This window comes from Hipposideros armiger, unplaced genomic scaffold (genome assembly GCF_001890085.2).
Source record: "Hipposideros armiger isolate ML-2016 unplaced genomic scaffold, ASM189008v1 scaffold_111, whole genome shotgun sequence".
Classification (NCBI taxonomy): Eukaryota; Metazoa; Chordata; class Mammalia; order Chiroptera; family Hipposideridae; genus Hipposideros; species Hipposideros armiger.
In genome coordinates, this window is record NW_017731461.1 from 452,503 (window position 1) to 473,641 (window position 21,139).

The following is a 21,139-nucleotide window of genomic DNA, read 5'->3' on the forward strand; positions in this document are numbered from 1 at the left end:
GCACCACTTCTCAAGAATCATGGAGCATAGTCTTTGAGAAGAGTAAGCATTCAACAACTTTTCAGATGATACAGGTCAAGTTGCAAAAAACAAGCATGCCCATGTATAGGTCAAGCCAGTCCGGCCAAGGTTAAAGGCGTGCACACTGAGACCACTTATTTTGAAGTGGTGACTTAAAAGCAAAAGATACCTTGAAGTAAAGAAGCCTTGAGTTCTTATTTAGGATGTCCAGGTCACCTAAGGGATTCTCTGGGGGAATAAAATGCTACCTATATTCTGGAAATGCTGATTCACACTGTCATAGGAAATTGACATGTCTAGGTGATGAGTTGGAGGACTAGGGAGGCATATCGTTGGAAGCAGGAATTGGGGGATTGCCTGGCTCTATTGCACCTCTGTGTTGAGAGAGAAAATTAAGAGAGGTTGCTATATTTTAAACACAGGGCACACACAATGTTTTGTGTTAATCTTAAACTTATTATATTTTGTTTGCATGAGGCTGATTTCTTAGCAAATATTTCCCTGATGCCACTGAAGATCCCACTCGCAGAGAGCTTGTAGTCTAGAAGGGGAGATGATGCCTGCAGAGATCTGGGATATGAGGTTCTTCTCAGTAAGTTGAATTTATTACCTCTTTTTACAATGAAAGTAATAAAGACTGAGTAATGGGCAAGATGACTGAAACGTAAACCTTAGTTTAGAGGTTCCTGTTTGTGTCTCTGCAGCTACCTCAGAACACGCATTTGGTTTGCTCTCAGCCTGACCCTTGCTGGCAGAAGTCAACTGCAGTCGGACTTGAGAACTGCAGTTGTCGGAGAGTTCAGTGCATTGCTTTTCCTGGGCACTCCTCATCTTGGGTAAGCAGTCACTTTGTATTTCTTAAGTATTTCTTAATTTGAACTTTTCTCTCTCAGAAAAAGGCTGATTCTGAAAGTTTTTATTTAATGGCAATACTTTTGTATCATGAGACCACAATCACAGAGCTCTCAGTCTCTGCAAGAGGACTATCATAAGGTAGTCTAGGGGGTGCAGTTTTCATTTCTGTAGTGTAGAGTAACTTATGATCCTCAGAGAAAAGAGGAGTAAGGTTTGCTGTTAATAAAAGAGTAAATGATGATAATGATGATGTTGATCATGATAAGGCTTTAGCTTTTCATTTGCCTGTGGCTTCAGGTAGAGCTGTGACTAGCAGTCCTTGAGCTCATGACAAGGTTTATCCTTCGCTGTTTCTCTTCTCTCGATCCTAGATAGGCTAATACTTAACTTTAAGAAGTGAGAAACTTAAACCTTCTACTAGAGCTAGGCTATAGTCCATACTTGTCATACTCTCTGCACAGCCCTGATCTCAGGAAAGAGTGATGTAGGATGGTTTAGGTATAACCTGGTCAGAAGGAGTGAGCAGGAGGATTGACTTCCAAGGTCATCTTCAAGTAGAGAGTTGACCGATGTAACCTAGACTGTTACAAGAAGCCATGTAACCTACCAGTCTGCATTAATTGGTCTTGGAAAGAAAAACGAGGATATATTTTAAGGAGTTCATGCTTCAGAAAGGTTATATGGACTTGTATACCTAAAAACCTCTGAGACTCCGGAGGTAGACAGCCATGTGTAAATTGAGGGAACATAGAAGCACTCTAGGTGGAACAGGCTGTGTGAGTAAGGGAAGGCTATGCAGTTGTGTTTGCTCAGTGATTGGTTGTCCTTACTAGGGGCAAACGCTTTTCTGAGACAGCACCTCTCTCTTATTTTGTCTTGTAATATTGTAATATGTGAGGGTCATTTTCACGTTCTGTGTGGTGGTCTCATTATCAAGAGTCTCTTTTCTGAAGACTTTTTCCTGTTATAATTGTGCCTGTTACAATTGTGTCATAATTGTAACAATTCCCCTACATGATTAATAATAGGAAAGTGAATCCTGATAGTTACAGCTCCCCAGGAGTGATAGAAGATATTTTCCAGGAATTATTTTGTGAAAGAGCCATGAGCTCCGGTCAAAACGTTTGGCTGACATATGAGATAACTTATTATGTATTATAGATTATCTCAAGAATGTCTGCTGAGGAGATAATTCAGTACGTGAAGAAGGAAGCAGGGTAGAAGTTGAGAATTTAAATAGAGTCTATTATTATCAAGGTGCAGCTGAAATCTTTGGTTGTATTTTTAAAGACAGATTCATTTTATATACAGTAGGTCCCCACTTAATGTTGTCGATAAGTTTTTGGAAACCGTGACTTTAAAGGAAACAACATATACCCAAACTGATTTTACTATAGACTAATTGATATAAACAAGAGGAATTTCTGAATATTTGCCAACCAACTAGGAAATGAAAAGTGAAACTTGACTAGAGGTTTTTGCTCTGTAAGGTGTAATTGACTCATGTGACAGATGGTTGCTGGGTTCAGCCTGGGCCTTACTCCGTGCTGGCACTAGCGATGCAGTGGCACATAGGCACAGACAGCTCTTGGCCTCATGGAGCTTACAGCCTTGGAGGGGTTCGGGTGGAGAGCAAGACTAATCAAACAAGCGCACAAGTAAATAGATAACTAGAAATGATGACAAATGCCCTAAAGGAAAGATAAATAGTACATTAAAACATGTGCGTAGGCATCTGACCTAGGAAGGATAATTCAGAAGAGGAAATGACATTTAACTTGAGCTCTAAAAGATGAACAGGAGTTAATTAGGTGAATGGGGTAGGAAGACCATTTAGTTAGGGGGAGCAGATTAATCTTGTTTTTACAAATGAAGTTCAGAGACGCTTTCCCCTAAAACATTGATTACCTTCACAAACATGGAGGAGCGGTACAGTGTAGTAAGGAGACAGGCTGTGATCCAGAATGCCTAGATTTGAATCCTGGCTCTGCCACTTGGTGTGTGTTATTAGGCAATTCTCTTCACCAATCTGTGCCTTAGTTTCCCTTTCTGTAAAATCTCATAGGGTTGTTGTGAGAATTGAATGGGTTTAATATATAAAGCACTCAGTACCTGGCATATAACCTTGTCTGGTCCAATCCTTTAATGTTGAGGATAAGGCCCTGGTAGATTGAGTGATTTCCCAAAGATCAAAGAATCAGTTAATGGAAGGTCTTACTTACCTGGGAAGAGAATTTTCTAAACATTCAATTCATTGCTTTTTAAAAAATTAAATCATTGCCGATTTACTCATTCACACAGTTCTAATGGTGCATTTGTGTACTTGGAACTGGAAATGGGTATCTTTTATTCATCGATTGTTTATACATTTCTTAGAATGTGTTTGAAAATGGTTTGGGTGTGGCTCTGAGTCACTGAACTTGAGTTTGGTGACTAGATTCAGTCTTTTAGGGTCGCTGGTTTCCTCTTAGAATAGAGTGGTGTAGTTGCAGGATATCAAAGTTGATTTTAATTTGATGGTCATATTGGCAGCTATCAGCATTTATCCAGTATATGCCAGGTACTTTACTGGTACTGTAGCACAGGCATGGGACACGTAAATAAGACATGTATGACCCTGCACTTGAGAATGAAGACTTAATGGGGCTTGGTGTTAGACATGCAAATCAATTATTACTTCTTCATGTAAATGGTGCACTGTCTGAGGAATGTATGAGAGCTGTTTGCTGGGCAGAGGAGGGAGCACAATCAACTCCTGGAGAAGAATTCATCCAGAACGTGAGAGGGATCTCAGAGGTCCCAGATACGATGTATTCAAGTTATCACATGCTATAAAGGTAGCCCTTTATCATGCTTACCCATGTATGTGTGGGGTGAGGTGGGAGTCATGGAACAGGAATAGCACCATGGCTATCCTGAGAGAGAGCTGTGTTTTCATAAGATGTATTTATGTTTGGGGAAAGTTCATGTAACTTTTGGTATATCTGAGTCAGTGTAGTTACTATTTACATTGTTGTGATAGGATTCAAAAATTGAAACATAAAAGTTTCCAGTTCAATCCGATTAGTCATTTGCCATTCTTATTAAGGTAGATACTCAGGACCCAAAATCTTCCCTGAAAGCTACAAACTCTATTTCTTATCTGACTTTTAGGTCATGAAAAATAGGATCTTATGTGGTAATGCTTTCTATTTTTCAAAGCACTGTTATCTCCTTCATCATATTGTATCCTTGCCTTATTATCCCCATGTTATAGACAAGGAAAATAAGGTTTGCAAAGGTCAACTCACTTCTCTGCATAAGTGGGACCTAGGGTAGGACCTACTTAAGCAGTTTGATCCTGATTTTCCAGATGGAAGATTTTGTTGATTAGAATACAGGTAAGGAATCTTTTAGGAAATCACTTTTTTTAATAAATTAAAATGGCTGCCGTTTTCCACCAGAACTGAGTTGGGCACTGTGATGTTAATGCAGAAAAAAGAGCCTCGCAGGTCTGAGGTGGAATTCCTCCAGTGGCCGGATGTTAGGGGTGCAGGGATCATATCATGGCTGAAACCAGCCACAGTAGTAGGTAGGCATGCAAGACTGGTTGAATTGTAACTCCTTGGAGTTAGGGTTCTTCTGTTTCATTAGGAAAATCGTGAGGCACTGTGTAGAATATTGATTCCTCTCCCAGGAGCTGATGGCTGCAGTGAAATTAATACCACAGAGATAACATGGAAGGACATTAAAAAAATACTTTTGCCCATGCACAGCCATTCCTCATTCTATCCATGCTACCCTACCTAAAAAGTTTTTAAAAAGAAAAAAAGTTCACCATGACCTGTGACCGTTCATGTGGCTTCTTTGTGTCATAGAGCTTAGCGAATGCCCCTTATTTGTATATCTCCTTTCCCACGTGTCCTGAATATTCTTCATATGTTTAAAAGTACTCATTTTAATTTAGTTGGAGAGATAGGTAAAAATTTCAGGCTGAGATAGGTAAAAATCCTGTAATCTTCTGTTTATGTGAAACTCTCAGGTTGTAGAATGTCTAGGGTTTTCATCTCAAGGGTATCTGGGAATTATTTGCTTTTTTTCTCTTGAAAAGCAATTTTCATTTAATCTTCCCTTATAGCCAATCTAAAGGAGCCCCCAAGTGACTCTTCCAGCCCACTCTATTTTGTTTCATCATAGCAGTTACCAGCATCTGCTGTTTTATTATTCATTCATTGCTTCTTTTTTTCTTTATCTCCCCCCACCCACTGCAAATGGCACGTGAGTGATGTCCTTGTCTTTCTTGTTCAGTGCTGCATCCCAGAGCCTCAGACAGAGGCTGGCCCACGGAGGAACTCACAGTTGGTTTGTTAAATTAATGGACTAATCCTGAAACTATTTTCTGATTTTTTTTTCTTTTATATTAAGATTGAAAAATTGACATCAACATGTTTTGCCCACTGAAACTCATCCTGATGCCAGTATTACTGGGTAAGTAGAAGCCAAGGGACCATGGCAGGGTGGGGAGAGTGGTATTTCATTTTTCGTAAGTCTCATACTCTTTCAAAAGCCAATTTTGTGTATTTTCACTTCCCTTTGCTTTGTTGAAAACAGACTCCCTAACCTGAACTTCATAGTTTTGCTAAAGCAGCTATTTTAGAAGCCATGTAGCAGACTCTTGGAAAGCTGAGTCTTCCTCTTCTCTAGTAGAAACAAAATGCCTTTGGGTTCTTACCGGGTGTTCTAGGACCCTGCTATGGGATACAAAAAAAAAAAAAACAACACCCCAAAACAAAACAAACAAAAAATCCTCTCTCTCTGGCATACCTGCACTTTAAATTGTCATCCTTGAAACCATAGCTAGTCTCAAATCAGGAAATGAAATTACCAAAGAAAGTCCCAGAATTCCTGTGATTGTTTTCATGCTTTAGCCACGCCAGCCTTTTTGTGGTTTCTCCAGTGCACTGAGCTCTTTCCCAATTTGGGGTGGTTTCTTTTGCCTGGAACCTTCTTTCCCCACCTTACCCTAGCAAGGCTGCCTAAGGCTTCCTTGTGCTTCAGGTTTTTCCTTAAGCCCCACTCCCTTCTAACCAGCTGCTCTGGCTGCCTCCTGAGACCAATCAGGTTGGAGTCTCCTGTTCATACATAACCTAAATGCTCCGGGCTGATTTTTGTTGCTCATTGCTCATTTTCACTTCTTTCTAACTTTTTCCTCCTCCCTTCTCTTTATTCCATGGATATATCTCTGTAAGAAGAATAAATTAATTAGGTACTTTGCTTTCATAGCTTTTTATTTTTCTCTTTATTAGTTTTTATTTTTATTTTTAACTGCACATGGTGACCTAAAAACTGACTCAGCAAAGTACACAAAAGAATTGCCTTTGCTGTAGTTCCAGGCAACATAAAGAGTGTGCGCATGCACACACACACACGCACACACACACACACACACACACACACACACACACACACACACACACACAGAAATGGTATGTATTAGAAATTAGAGAATTTTTTCCATGAATTTTTTTCATGATTTCACAGGGTATTTAGACATTTTCCCAGAGGTCTGTGAAGCAGTCTGCAGGTTTTTTCCCTTCTCTCCAGAGAGTTAACAATCCATCCCTCTATGTAGTGGCTTGGTGGCATCAAGTTTTATACTTCTTGTGGAGAGGTTTTCCTCCTTTAGAAAGTCTCATTTTCTTCAGCCGTTTCTCTATGAAGATTACCTGTTAGGCATAAGTTTCTTTTCACTTTGGTTGCTGCTCTTGCTTTTTTGCAAACCTCCACTTAATTCTACATATAACACAATTAATGTTAAATTAAATTAGCTTCTTATATCTTTAATCACAAGTAAGGTTGCTCAGCTCTTCCTGACAGGAAAATTCCAAATCGTTTTTGGAGCTAATTTTGATTTCTTTCAAAATAATTCCTTCCAAAGGGTTTAAAGTTCATGTTTTCTTTTGCGTCTTCCCTACCGTGTGTGCCTGCTGTTGGGCAGGAAGTTAACATTCTTCTCTCAGGGCAACAGCTTGGATGAAAAGACTGGCACAGTCTTTTCCCATATGTGTTCTTTCTATTTGGCTCTTCTTTGATGTAAACTGGCCAGCATCTAAACATGTTTTTCTTTATGTTGTTGTCTCCGCATAGAGCATATCTTGTGAAAACAGAAATATCTATGTAATGGTTTTCTCTTTTAGTGAAAAGAGTAATTACTTGAGCAATGTACAGATAGTAAGTAGAGTGGTACCATGTCTGCAAACACCTACAGGCTGAAAAGCCAGGGCTGTTGGTAAAGCTGGAGGGGATGTGGGGAGAAGGCAAATAAATACAAAGGGAATTCAAGGGAAGAGCTGTGCTCTGTATTGACCTAATTACAAGGACCTACACTACAGCCAGATCAGCGAGCAAACTCAGTGACAAGCTTTTGTAAAGGAACTAAAGAAAAAGAAAAGAGGAGGGAAGCAAATATACCTGTGAATTGGCTTGTTAGATAGGGAACTGGTAGGAAACTAAAAGCAAAAGACATCCCAGTTCCTGTTTGTGGGTGTCTAAATACACGATGTGAAAGGAGGGACCTCAGGGTTTCTCTTCATTGTTTAGAAAGGAGATTGGGGGGAGGAATTCTGGAAAAGGGGAAGAGACTAGCTAGGAGAATGGGACCCCAGTAGCATTTCTGTAGTGTGAAGATTGCAGAACCCCCTGATTTGAGCCATGTGAGTAACTAGGGGGTATTTTTCTTACCCTTGGGAATGCCATACTGGTTTGAGTGAAGGGCTTCTGTCTATATTGGATCTTCTGGGGAAGGAAGGTGTAGAGTACTTGGTGATGAATACTGATTTTTGTTGTTGAAGGTATTTGTCTAAATGATGTCTCCTCTTGCCTTTCACTTCTGTAGATTATTCATTGGGCCTGAAAGACTTGATTGTTCCCTCCCTTGAGCTAACAGTCCATGTGGGTAATTCAGCCCTGATGGGATGTGTTTTCGAGAGCACAGAAGAGAAACGTGTGCTCAAGGTAGACTGGATGTTCTCATCAGAGCACGTCAAGGTAAACCGGAGGAAGCGTTACTGTGTATTAGAAGCCCTTGGCCAATGGTGTCAGGACAGTGTGGGCAGAGTGAGAATTAGGTCTTCAGGTGCCGTGGGGTGGTGTTGCAAGAGCTTGGGCTCTAGAGCTTGTCAGCACTGGGCCTTTTCTGAGCCTGGGCTCTTGGCTGTGTCATCAGCTGGGCACGTTATTCAACCTTCCTGAGCTTCCGCTTCCCCATCTGCTAAGGAGGAGGTGAAGGTAATTACAATAATGGTCACGCTTAACTTTCAGGTCGTCTAGAAGCTAATGGGAGATATGCACAGAAAGTTCTTTTAGTCTCTTTTCTCAATTTCTGCCCTTTGTAGAGTAGCATTGGTTCGTGGGAGGGGTGAGATGGTGAGAGAGCATTGGTCAAGACCGAAGGGTTATGGCCTAAGCATTAGAATGATGTAACAGTAGTAGGTTTTCGGGGTGGAAGAGTAGGAGGGAAAGAGATTCTTGCAGCATTCTCCTGCTCCATTTATGTGCTGGGGAATCTGCTCTTTCTCTTTCACAGCTGCTTGATGTGTTGGGATTAGCCCATGCAGTGTGGTTGAGTAAAGATTTGATGGGAGAGCTCTTTGGAGCAGGAAACAGTGTATTAAGCCTCACCAGAGCTTTTGCAGAGATACTTACGTGTCAGGATCACTTGTGAAATATGTCCTAAATAATGTGTTATTAACAATAAAGTCCCAATGTTTGCAAATGAAATGTTGTTTCTGTAGTTCAGAACATGTTATCCCTATAATGCTACTCTCTCTCAAACTGTTATTATTGTTTATTATTATAAGAGGGATGTCCCCATGGTGTAAGTAGAAATAAGAATTCCCAGGGCTCCCCCTTCCAGCCCGTAAATCACTTCCTGTTGATGACTCCTTCCCATGCCTTATGATATATGCTGTCTAGAAGAGGGCTGTCAGGAAAGGAGTGGCAGCCAAAATTGCCGGTAATTCTCACAACAGCCAGCCACTGTGATTGTGTCATGCCTTTGAATGCCATCTAATCTGCGGGTGATGACAGAAGATGGGGTGAGGATAGGAGGTGGTTTTCAAAAGTTGTGAGTTTGACTCCCCAGAGGGGTTTTCAGAGTAGGTGTTACATTTTACCTTAAACTGTTAGAAATGAAAATGTGTAGACCATATTTCTCCATCTGTCTTTGTATAAATGAGCCACAGAGCCTTGTGCAAGTTAGAATATTGCTGGGCACATTATTATTATGAACTGGGTAACAAGTACATTTTGATCACAATGGTGATGATGACTATGCTGCCTCCACAGAACGGGGTCTTTTGAATTCAGACTCCTAGGTCTGGTGCCACTGACTTTAGATTTTCTCTGATGTTGTGTTACCCTCCAGGAAGAGTACGTGCTATACTATTACGCCAACCTCAGTGTGCCTGTGGGGCGCTTCATGAATCGTGTGTGCTTAGTGGGGGACATCTTACGCAAAGACGGTTCTCTCCTGCTCCAAAATGTGGAAGAGGCTGACCAGGGAACGTATACCTGTGAAATCCGTCTTGAAATGGAGAGCCGGGTGTTAAAAAAATCAGTGGTGCTGCATGTACTACCAGAGGAACCCAAAGGTACATGAATGCTTACTTAGAGAAGGAAGAAGGAACAAGAGGTTTGATGTGCAAAGAGGAAAGAGAACCGATTTTGTGACTAAATGCCAGTCTTTGGGCTAGGTACTTAACACAGAGTGAGTCCTCAATAAATAGTGCTCTTTAAATAAAAATAATGACGATCATTATTTTATTATTACTTTAAACACATTTCATCCTCTTGAAAATGCTGTGAAGGAAGTACAGTTCTTTTCATTTTACAGGTGAAGTAACTGAGGCCTAGAGAGGTTAAGTGACTAAGGACACTTATTTATTGAGCGTCATGTCTAGTAGTTGAACCTTGTCACCTCTGACAACAAAGTCCATGTTCTTTTTACCATACCCTGATACTTCCCATCAGTTATCCACATTGATGACATGTCCATATTTTATAGGTACCTATAGTAGGTGTTCTGGGGGATATAAAAGAAATGAGCAGATTCCTCTAACATCTTTGTTTCTCATTTTCCCATTTATAAATGGAAGGAGTGGTGTCAGTAGATTGGTGGTTTACAGACTGCTCTGTAGAACCCTTAAGGTCCAAGGAATGGGAGCGGTGGGTGGGGGGAGGGTATTGATAGATGAGCTAGTGAGGTAGGACCTCAGGCTTCCACCTCCACTGCGACCAAAGTCCTTTATCTTTTTCCTGTTTTATTCATTGGGCTTCCAGGTTAGTTTTTTTTGTTTGTTTGTTTGTTTTTAAGATTTTTATTGGGGAATTGGGGGGATGGGAACAGTGCTGGGGAATTAGGGGAAGGGGAACAGACAAGTTGCTGTCCTTTTGTTCTTCAATCTAGTTGTGGAGGACATTGCTTCACTGGCCCAAGTTGGCACCATCATTGCACTCTTCCAGGGTGAGGCAGATCAGTCGCCGGCTTCTGGACGGCTGGCTGCTCACTGCGGCTGCTGGCCGCTCACGCTGGCTGCTGGCCGCTCATGCTGGCTGCTGGCTACACACGGTAGCCCATGGCAACCCACTGCCACAGGGCCTGCATCCCACGCCGTCGCCAGCGACCCACGGCAGCCCAGCTCCAGGTTGAGCTGTTGTTCAGCATCTTAGCTGTGGAGGGCAGTGTAACTGGCCCTCGTATGTGGGATCCGAACCGGGGCCCTCTGGCATCCCAAGCGAGTTCTTAACCATCGCGCCACTCAGCTGGCCCATCCAGGTAAGATTTTGTGTGAAGGAAGACTTCTGCTGCTTTAAAAAAGTTTGAAAAGCAGAGAATTCAATACATTCTTTAAAAGTGTGAGATAGAAGGAAAGTCTATGGCCTCATGAGAGCTTGCAGTCTAGTTAGGGAACTAGAATCTGGACCTTCCTCTCCCTGCCACCTAGTTTAGGTCCACTCTTTTAATAAGCTCCGTTGGCGCACCCTGTCCTCCTCTTTGGTGATACTCATCACACCTGCTCAGTTGTGTCTTCCTGTTTGCTTGGATCTGTGTTCTTTGTCTCCTGACCAGCTCTGGGCACAGTGCCTGGCACAGAGTAAGCAATCAATAAACATTTGTTGAATGAATGAAATTCTTGAATTAGTGTTTCTCACTTGAATTTGATTTCTAAAAAAATGGAGTTTTAGAAGGAATTGTAGAAGGTAGGCTCTGGTTTCTCTCCTAATTTTTTCTACTTTTTTTCAATTGGCATTTTTCTTTTTATTTCAAAGCTATGGGTCTCTAGGAAGAGGAAATGAATCAGCTACCTCTGTTTCCAAGGATTATTTTGGGGCTAATCTGCCGTTCTGCTTTGTCCTCTGATGCCATGCCCAAACCCTTGTCCATACAAACATGGCCTACGAAATGGATGTCTTTTCCTGCTTGGAAGAGACACAGAGGGAACAAGCCAAAAGGAGCTGATTTGAAGAGTTGAATCTATGGAAAAAGGCTAGGGTGCTTGTATATTTCCCCAGTAACTGGTGGAACAACTTGTGTTTATTTTTTCCTCTAGCTAGAGTGGGAATAGATCCAACTCCTAACAATTCGCCTAGTGGCCAGTACAAAGTTATCCAACTTGCTTGCTGGAGGTTGTCTCCTCCCGTGTGAAAACCCCATTTGTGCAGTCATCTATAATTTTCTCTACAAAGTTTACCCTTCAGTTTATAATTTTTCTGATTCTACGACTTTCTTTTTATCATAGTTGTTATTTCAATACTGTAAACAATATTCTTGTAACTAAAAAGAATACTAACTTCCTGTACTTCTGCTCTGGAATCAGCCACTTATGTAAGGGGGTACAGTGTAGTGAGTGAGAAAGCTTGGGGTTTGTTTTCATTCAGGTCTGGGTTTGAGTTCTGGCTCTATGTTTTGCTGGCCTTGTGGCTTTGGTCTCTTTTTTACTTTCTTCCTCTGTAAAATGGGAGGGCAATAGTGCATATCTCAAAATATTGCAATGACTAGCGGATATACTATGTACAAGGTGCCAACATATGTCTGGTACATTGAAAGAACTCAGAAGGTTTAGTCATTACTATTACACTTAAAAAATAGAGTTCAGTTTTTAATGTGTTGATGGAATTAGAGGGCGTTTTCTTCTCTACTGGTATTCTTTGGAGTGAATTTTTATTACTTTCAAAACAATTCCCTTTATAGTTTCGAGCTCATAATATTTTCTTTTGCTTTCCTCCTATTATGCATTTCTCCTGCTGGGCAGGGAGTTAATGTTCTCCCAGGGAATCAATTTGGATGAAAAGGTCAGCTGATGCACTATGTTTGTTACTTCATGAGCTTTGCTTAATGCTCTTTGGAGGGAACTTTGTCCAGTTAAGACCTAGGTTTGTGTCTCCCTAAAATACCATCCTGCCTTTTATTTCTTAGTTGACTTTGTGGTTGATTTGTGTAGAGCATTATTGAAAAAAAATCAGAAACATCTAATTGGTTTTTTTTTCAAGGACCTCTTGAAAGGACTTATGCAGTAAACCTATGATGAGGTCAGCTGCATATACAAATAAGCAGAAGGAAGAGCCTCAGACTTAGAAAGCCAGAAGAAGGGGGAGAAGGATGGGGGGAAGTGGGGGCAGGGATAGAAACAATGAAAAGTCAGAGGAAAGCTGTCTATTGTCTTGGTCTAATTAGCAAGGAGTCCTGTGACCTGTTCTGTAGCCACAACTGTCCTAAGCAAGTCCTAAGACAACTTGTAAAAAGAATAAAAGAAGTTGAGGAATGTCACCCGTGATTCAGTTTTTCAGCTAGGAGAGCCAGGGGTTATATATAAGAATGAGAGGTATAGGGGTTGGCCAAGTTGCGCGTTGGTTAGGAGTTGGCTTGGGACGCCAGCTCTGAGCAGCAGGGCCCCGGTTTGGATCCCACATGAGGGCCAGTGACGCTGCGCCTCTACAGCTAAGATGCTGAACAACAGATCAAACTGGAGCTGGGCTGCCGTGAGTCGCCAATGATGGCAGCGGGCGTGAGCTTTCATGAGCTGCTGTGAGTGGCTGTGAGCGGCTGTCCAATGGCTGGCGTGTGACTGCCTCACCCAGGAAGAGTGCAATGATAATACCAACATGGGCCAGAGAAGCGATGTCCTCTACAACTAGACTGAAGAACCAAAGGACAGCAACTTGTCTGTTCCCCTTCCCCAATTTCCCAGGCTGTTCCCCTCCCCCAATTCCCCTGATAAAAATCTTAAAAAAAAAAGAATGAGAAGTACATAACTTTCCACTTCCTGTTTACGTTAAGCAGATGTGGGTATCTAAGTATGTGAACAGAAAGTGGTGGGCTTCAAGATTTTCTGTGCTTTCATTAGTATAAACTTGAAGTGGAGTTGGGGATCATGGGGAAAATTATGGAAAACAGAAGGGAGAAGGGAATTAAAGAGGACCAGAAAGTGTTTATTTTAGTATGAAGACAACAGGACCTCTCAGACTTGATGTATGTGGGTAACTAGAGAGTATTCTGTTACCCTCAGAGTGTCATGTTGGTTTGAGTGAGAGGCCTCTGAGTTCCTTGTCCATACAGGATCATCTGTGGAAGGAATGTGTCTAGTATTTGGTGTTAACATTTATTTTACTGTTGAAGATGTTTGGCTAAGCATTATGTCTTCTAGAAGTTCTTTGGCTTCTATAGATAATACCTTGGGCTTGACTTGATTTATCATTTTTTCCCCAGAGCTCGTGGTCAACATGGGTGATTCAGTTCAAATGGGATGTGTTTTCCAGAGCACAGAAGAGAAACGCATGACCAAGTTAGACTGGAGTTTCTCATCTGGGAAGCATGCCAAGGTAATGAAGAGGAGCCTTCACTGTGTGGTAGAAGCCCCTCACTGATGGTGTCAGGACAGTGAGCGAGAGGGAGAATCTAGGCACCAAGTGCCATGAGGTGGCATTGCAAGGGCTTGGCTTTGGATCTTGTCAGAACTGGGCCTTTTCCTAGCCTGGCCACTTGGCTGGGCAACTTTAGCTTCCTGAATGACTCTAATGAAGATGATGAAGATAATAAAGAAGGAGAAGGAGAAGAAAATGTATCACTTTTAGGGTAGTGTAGATGCATATATGAGATAGTCCATGTAAAGCATTTATACATGACTTGGCCACTGCATTTTAGTTTCCTTCCTCTTCTCACTTCTTCTCTTTGTAGAGTCCATGGGAGATTGAGGGGGATGATTTTTGTGGCCTAGCCAGGAAAGCTATGGGCTATACATAAGAATGATTACATTCTTATTCTTATTTGGGTTATTTTTCTGAGTTTTCTTCTGTGCTCCATTGCCCCATTTATGTGATGGAGGGAATTTCCTCGTGTCTCCATGGATGCTTCGAGTGCTGGGATTCGTAGATCCTGGGGGCCAGGGTGAGGAGTGTTTCATGGGAACTCTGAAGCAATAAATAGCAAGTTTGCTCACTAGACTGGTAGATGTCAACCGTGGCATGGTAATTCACTTATGGGTCAAGCTGTGTTGTGAAGGACATCCCAAGTAACTTATTGTTAATAAAAATTAAGGTGGAGAGTTCATGAAAGTTTTAGCTTTTATAAATAAAGACATATTCCAGATCATTCCTGTAAAAAAGTCATTTAAACTTACTTGATTCCTGTATGCTGTCTGAATGGGTCAGAAAGGGTGGTGTCATGGCGGATTATGGGGAATTATATGTAGTCCCAGGAACTTGTTATGCATTTAAATGTCATCCAACAAGTGAGACACAACAGAAAATAGGATGAGAATTGACATTTCGAGTTGTGAATTTGAGTCACAAGAGACAGGAGGTTAGGGGCTAGGTCTTTTTATTCATTTTTGTGTCTGTATACACATTCCTACTTCCTTTTCTTAAAAGCTTTTTTAAAAAAAGTAATGTTTACATCCCTTAATAAAAAAATTCCAACACTTATTCATTTAAGCATCTGCTATGCAATATAAGCCCCTGCCCGCATGGGGGACTTAACAATCAAGATGGAGGGCGATACACAGTAAAATAATGAAGAAATAAATACTAAATACATCAGGGAGTAATAAGAGCTATGGAGAACAAGAAAGCAGAATCTTGTGGCTATTTTAAATAGGTGGTCAGGGAGGCCTCACTGAAAAGGTGACATTTGAGCAGAGGTCTGAAGGAAGTGAGGGAACGAACCATATATATCTGGGAAGAAGAGTGTTCCAGGCATAAGGAGCAGCAAGCGCAAAGGCCCTGAGGCCAGTACTCAAGGAGCAGCAAGGAGGTCACTGCAGCTGGAGTGAAGTGACCCAAGTAGGTGAGGGAAGAGCAAATAGAAGATGAAATCAGAGAGGAAAAGGGGGTGGGGCAGATCACGTACTTTTGGTAGAAACTAGAGGGTTTTGAGCAGAGGAGTAACATGATTTAACTTATATTTCTAATGATTCATCTGCTGAGAATACATTGTATTTGGGAGTAAGTAGGGAGACAAGTAAGGAAGCTCCTTGCAGGAATCCAGATGAGAGATGGTGGCTTGGACCTGACTGGCAACCATGGAGGAAGGGAGAAGTGGCTAGATTTGGGATATATTTTGTAGATAAAGGTGGTAGGATTTGCTGAGGGGTTTTAGATGTGAGTTGTTCAAGAAAGAGAGGTGTTAAGGATAACTCCAAGATTTTTAGCCTAAGCATCTGGAAGGTGTTGCTATTTTACTAAGATGGAATTGACTAGAATAAACTGGTTTGGGGGGAAAATTTGGAGTTCTGTTTTAGTCATGTTTCAGATTTCCTCTTGGAAATCCAACTGGAAATGTCATAAAAAATAAAAGTATACTCTTTCTTCTTTTTATTGGAGAAGTGTAAAAAGTGAACGTCCTTCATTCCCACTTTCCTCGTCCCTCTCTTCAGATGGAACAGTTGTTCACAGTTTGTTAGCATCCTTCACAACTACACATGCCTGCACACAAGTGTGTGTTCATACCTTCTTCTTACCTAATACTTTCTGATAATACCGTTACTGCCTACACATTCAGGGCCTCTCAACCTTCCACATACTCCCCCGCCCCCAGTCTTTGCAATCTCATACATTTTGCCTTTCCCTTCTTCTAGGAGGAGATTGTGTTGCTCCATTACCCCAAATTCAACGTACCTGTGGGGTACCCCCAGAACTTTGGCCACTTCCAGAACCGTGTAAACCTGGTGGGGAACACTACTCACAATGATGGCTCCATCATGCTCCAAGGAGTGAAGGAGTCTGATGGAGGAATCTACACCTGCACTATCTACCTGGGGAACGCGACATTCAGGAAAACCATTGTGCTGAAAGTGAATTGGAAGGAGCCCAAAAGTATCTAACATTTGGTTAAAGAGGGATGAGGGATCTCCTAGCTGGTGGCCTGGCCAGGACTAGGGTGAACCCCGAAAGGCTTTTAGGGTACAGAATTTAAGGAGGCATCACTCTCAGGTGATGTACGACCCTAAGAGTGATGCTTCGTTAAATTTGGTGCCCTAGGCACCTTGGTTGCCTCACCCCAGTTCTGGCCCTGCTGGTAGGTTAAGGAAAAAGGAGCCAATTATAGTGAACACAAGCCCCCTGCCAGACCTCACTCATTGCCAATGCAATCTACCAATTTAAAGATACAGGAGCTCAGAGGTGAATTGGAGTTAATGTTCATAGGCATTTTTACTTAGCTTCAAAGGAGAGGCTGTATGCTCTGTAGTAGAAGGGAAAGTGATCCTGAGCTAGTGAGAGATAGCAAAGAACAGAGAGAAAACAGGAAGGGACCAGAACCAAAAATAGAGAGGGTTTCTGATCAAAGGTTCTGTATTCTGGCAAACACTGTGCATTGAGGCCAGTGTGTAGAAAAATAAAGACTCAATTGTTTTGACTGAGAGTTGTTGATATGTGAGGGGTTAAAGTTAAACCATAACCCAGTTAACAGTCAGGATGTGGCCTGTGGACTTTGCTTTTCACTAGGGTCCTCAGGGGTTGGCTGTGGTTGGTTGGGGGCAGGGATGGGGGTAAGGGTGGAACACACCTTAATCCCTTTGGCCAGAGACTTAAGTCTATGGAGGCACCTTCTTGTTAATAGCAAAGAGTCCCAGCTGGACCGGGAAGCAGGACAGATGGATTTTTTTACTCTCAGAAATCTTATCTCCATTTCACAGACAAAATGCATGCCATTAGTGGGAGCTCATTCAACTTCCAACCCCTCCCTACCCACAAACATTTCTATATCTACCCCCACCTTTATCTGGCTTGCTGTCCTGAGCTCCCTTCTGTTTGGGCTCATCTGAACCCCTGTGCTCAAGTGCATTCTCTTCTTCGTCTCAGAAACCTCACAACATGGCTCTTAAAGCCCTCACTTTCCATTGGCTTCTACCATTCAGCATATGAATATGCCCAACTCTTCTTACCTGTGTCTTTGTCTGTTTTAGCTCTCATCCTGTATCTTCTTTTTTCTTAAAATAACTTTATTGAGGTACAACTCACATACCATACAATTTTACCCATTTATAAAGTGTACAACTCAGTGGTTTTTAGTATGTTCAGAGTTGCGCAACCTTCACCACAGTCAATTGTGTATTTCTTTCTTGACATAGCCAAAAAGCTTGCTAAAGGGCTGTGTGGGGTGTATCCTGTCTCATCTCCCATTAACTCTTCAGTGCCCTGCGTTCTGGCTTCCACTTCTGCCTCTGCTCTAGCTTAGGTCACCAATGGTACTCTAATTGCATATCCTCAGCCTTCTTTACCTCAGCAGTATTGGGCACTATATTCTATATATATTCAATATATTCTATGATGGACACAATTTATCTGTCTTTATATATCTATATGAATCCACCCAAATATTCCACAAACACTTCAAATACAACATATCCAAACCTCCCCCCCACCCCCCATACCTCTTCCCAGCCTGTCTCCTCAACCTCAGTTAATGCCATCACCATCTATACACAGTTCATCTAACTGGGTGCCTGAAAGTTGTACTTGATTCTTTCCTTTCCTGTGACCCTGATCCAGCAGGTCAAGTCCTATCGTTTCTACTACTGAATTTGAATCTGCCTTCTTTCCAGTTTATTACCACCACTTTAGTTCTAGTTGTCTTTACTTCTGTCTTTGACTATAGGCCTCTAACTAGTCTCTGCTTTCATTCTCAGCTACTGCCCATTCTTCACGCAGCTATCAGTGCCATCTTTCTAAATCACAAATCTGGATTCGATTCCACTGCTTTTCATGTTTTAGTGGTTTCTTCATTGCCTACAGGGAATAAAAATAAAAGCCAAACTCCTGGTTGAGCTAATCAAGGTTCTTCATGACTTAGACCCTATTTTTTATCTAGCCTCATTCCCACCACACCCACCAATGCAACCTTTGCGCCAGACCCATGGAATTATTTCTAGTTTCTAAAAGCACCATCCTGTCAGGCTTCCAGACCTTGTGCATAATGTCCCTTCGGTCCTCCCCCATGTTGTCTACCCAGAAAACTTGATGTTTCCTTTAAGACTTAGGTTAAACTTTAGAACTTTTTTTTTCCTTCTAGCTGAGCCATCCTGCCACCTGTTGGCAGCTCAGCTTGTGCCGGGAATCGAACCGGCGACCCTGTTGCTCAGAGCTCACACTCTTGAGTGAGCTTTTAACCAACTGAGCCACTCGGCCGGCCCTAAACTTTAGAACTTTTTCTGACAAATTCTCATTTTCTGCTCTCCATGGAATTGGGTACCCTTTTCTCTGTGCCCCTCTGCTTTCTATATGGACTTCTATCACAGCACCCGTAGCAGCCTGTGGTTTTCTGTTTACATGTTTGTCCATCTCCTTGGAGGCAGGGACCATGCATTATTTGTTTGTATCTTCCATGTCTGGTGATATCTGGCCCCCAGGAGGTCTTTAGAGTGAATTGAGGAAATGAGTGAAGGGTACCATATGGGTGGAAGTGCTTCTGAAGGCCATGCTCGGTATCATGACCATAGGGCTGAGAGTAGATCCTTTGGAAAACAATCACTTTCCCATAGAAAGATCAGTAGCCTCTAAGATGTCTGGTGTTTCTATGACATTTGGAAATCACATTTTAAGATAGAATTCTTAATGTAAAAGGAAACTCTACTATAGGTGAGGTGTTATCCTCTTCTTCCACCCACCTTAATCTATATTTTAGGGATGAGCAAGGGGGTCAGACTTTGGTTCTCAATCTAATAGTGACAGCTGGAGTCCTAGTGTTCTAACATTGGGTGAGCCTGGCCTTCTCCCCCAACTTTCTGACCTGCTACTTGGTGTAGAACTGGTGGAGCTCTCAGCTCTTTTCTGGAATATTGAGGCCTTCATTGCTTTTCTCTTTTCCTAAGCACCAGTGACTCCAGTAGTTCACAGACCTGAGATCCTGGGTGGTGATCATCTGGTGACCATTGTGGGGATTGTTTGTGCCACTGTCCTGCTACTTCCTGTTCTGATATTGATCATTAAGAGGACCCACGGGAATAGGAGGTACAGTGTTTCTCTCATTTCTTGGGTTGGGAGGCTGGAGGTGCAGGACTGCCTCTAACCTGAAATGGAAGAGAGTGATAGGGCCCTAACTGCCATTTTCACAGAAGGGGGTATTTCAAAATAGAATCATCTGTCACATTAGACATCATCTGTATAGTGACCCCTGCCCCTTTGCTCCTGAAAGGCCTTTTACATTCCCATACCATCCTCTTTCGCTTTGGTGTTTTACAAAGATTACGAGCTCTTTTACAAAGGGTGGTCTAAATAGAGAATAATTAAGAGTATAAATCTTAAGCAAGAACTATAAATGTGCCATTCAATGCCTGAGATAAATGATTTTTGAATTATTTACAATATATGCTTCATATAGAAACTCACATCTTGAGGGCTGTCAGTGGCTTTCTTTAAAGGGCTACATTCTAATTATGATAGGCTATTTTTGAATGGATGCCCTCAAGTCCTAAGCTATTTATTGTTGAAATGTGTTTTTAAAAGCTTAAATTTCATCAGTAGATGTCCCAGTATCTCAAAAATGCTAGGTGCTCTGACATGGGCACTGGTGTTTCATTGATTGTTGGCAGATACATTCCTCAGTTTACCCAACTGTTGATGAAATATGTTGCTAGGGCAGATGGACTCTCGTTGAAATAGTGTTAATGGGAAAGAGCCCCCATGTGACTTTTGAGTGTCCTTTCCCTATGAAACATGGATTCTACAGAAAGTGCTTATGCCTTCCACATTTGTACTTCTACTTCCCAGGGGCTCTCTGACTTGGTTTTGAACTTAATTGGCTTCTCTGAGGGTCTTTGCTGTGATAGCGCTGCACCGAGAGTTAGACAACCTGGGTTTCAGATCAGCTCACTTCCTCCCCTCTGGGCCTCAGTTTTTCTCACAATGAAGAGCGGCACTTCCATGTCTACTCATTTATTCTAAAGAAATAATCATTATGATATGCTGAGATATGTGCATAAATATGGTCACTGGGGCATTGATTATAATTAAAAATTGAAATCATCCTCAGTGTCTGTCAGAAAAGTGATGATTCAAAGAATTAATATTGCATTCAATAAATTACCACATAACCCTGCATGTATGTGATGACATGGAAAGATGTCTAATTCTATATTATAAAATATTATAGTATGACTTCATGTTTATAAAAAATAAAATTATATAATACTTCAGCAGTATACATACTAAATATATTTTGTGTGCGTGTACTTGTGCTTGCATTGAGAGAGGTTTGGAAGGGTAATTCTTAAATATTAATAGTGGTATTTGGGATAAAGAAGAAGGTGGGGCCTGTGAGGGCAGGGGGTTTACTGGATCTTCCGCCTCCAACTGCCTATATTTCTATAGTATTTGAATTATTTTACAATGAGACTATACACCTTTATAATCAGAAAATACAATAAAAATATTTCTACTTTGAGACACAAAAAAACTACGGTTTCTTTTTTAGGTTTTAAAGCTCTACCTTAGGCGAAAATAGAAAAAAAAAAAATATATATATATTTACTCACAAATGCGGAAGGCAGATGGTCAAGATATCAAAGGCCAAGGTCCTGGAAGGGGCCAGGGCTCACTGTTTGGGATTTTTGTGGGGATAATTCAGCTTGGCCACCTACTGGGAGAGGCCAGGAGCCCTTTGAACTGGTGTCTCACTGAGCTGCTGCTGCCCCTGTTTGTCCAGCTACGTCTTCCCATGCCCCTCTCTGTTCATTCACTTAGCGTTGTTATAGACAGAAAGTTAGAGGGGTAATAGAGAAAGTGGAAGCTG

The 21,139-nt window shown here is 41.7% G+C and overlaps 1 protein-coding gene across 1 annotated transcript in view; it reads left to right on the plus strand.

Annotated features, from left to right (window-relative positions):
* JAML (junction adhesion molecule like) overlaps window positions 1–21,139 on the plus strand; it is a 35,220-nt gene that overhangs the window by 9,372 nt on the left and 4,709 nt on the right. The window contains exons 3-10 of the mRNA XM_019647397.1: window positions 499–613; window positions 726–857; window positions 5,281–5,343; window positions 7,751–7,902; window positions 9,281–9,506; window positions 13,622–13,734; window positions 15,987–16,224; window positions 19,221–19,414. Coding sequence (XP_019502942.1) covers window positions 5,301–5,343; window positions 7,751–7,902; window positions 9,281–9,506; window positions 13,622–13,734; window positions 15,987–16,224; window positions 19,221–19,414 — 966 coding nt within the window. The 5' untranslated portion in view covers window positions 499–613; window positions 726–857; window positions 5,281–5,300. The remainder of the gene's footprint in view (window positions 1–498; window positions 614–725; window positions 858–5,280; window positions 5,344–7,750; window positions 7,903–9,280; window positions 9,507–13,621; window positions 13,735–15,986; window positions 16,225–19,220; window positions 19,415–21,139) is intronic.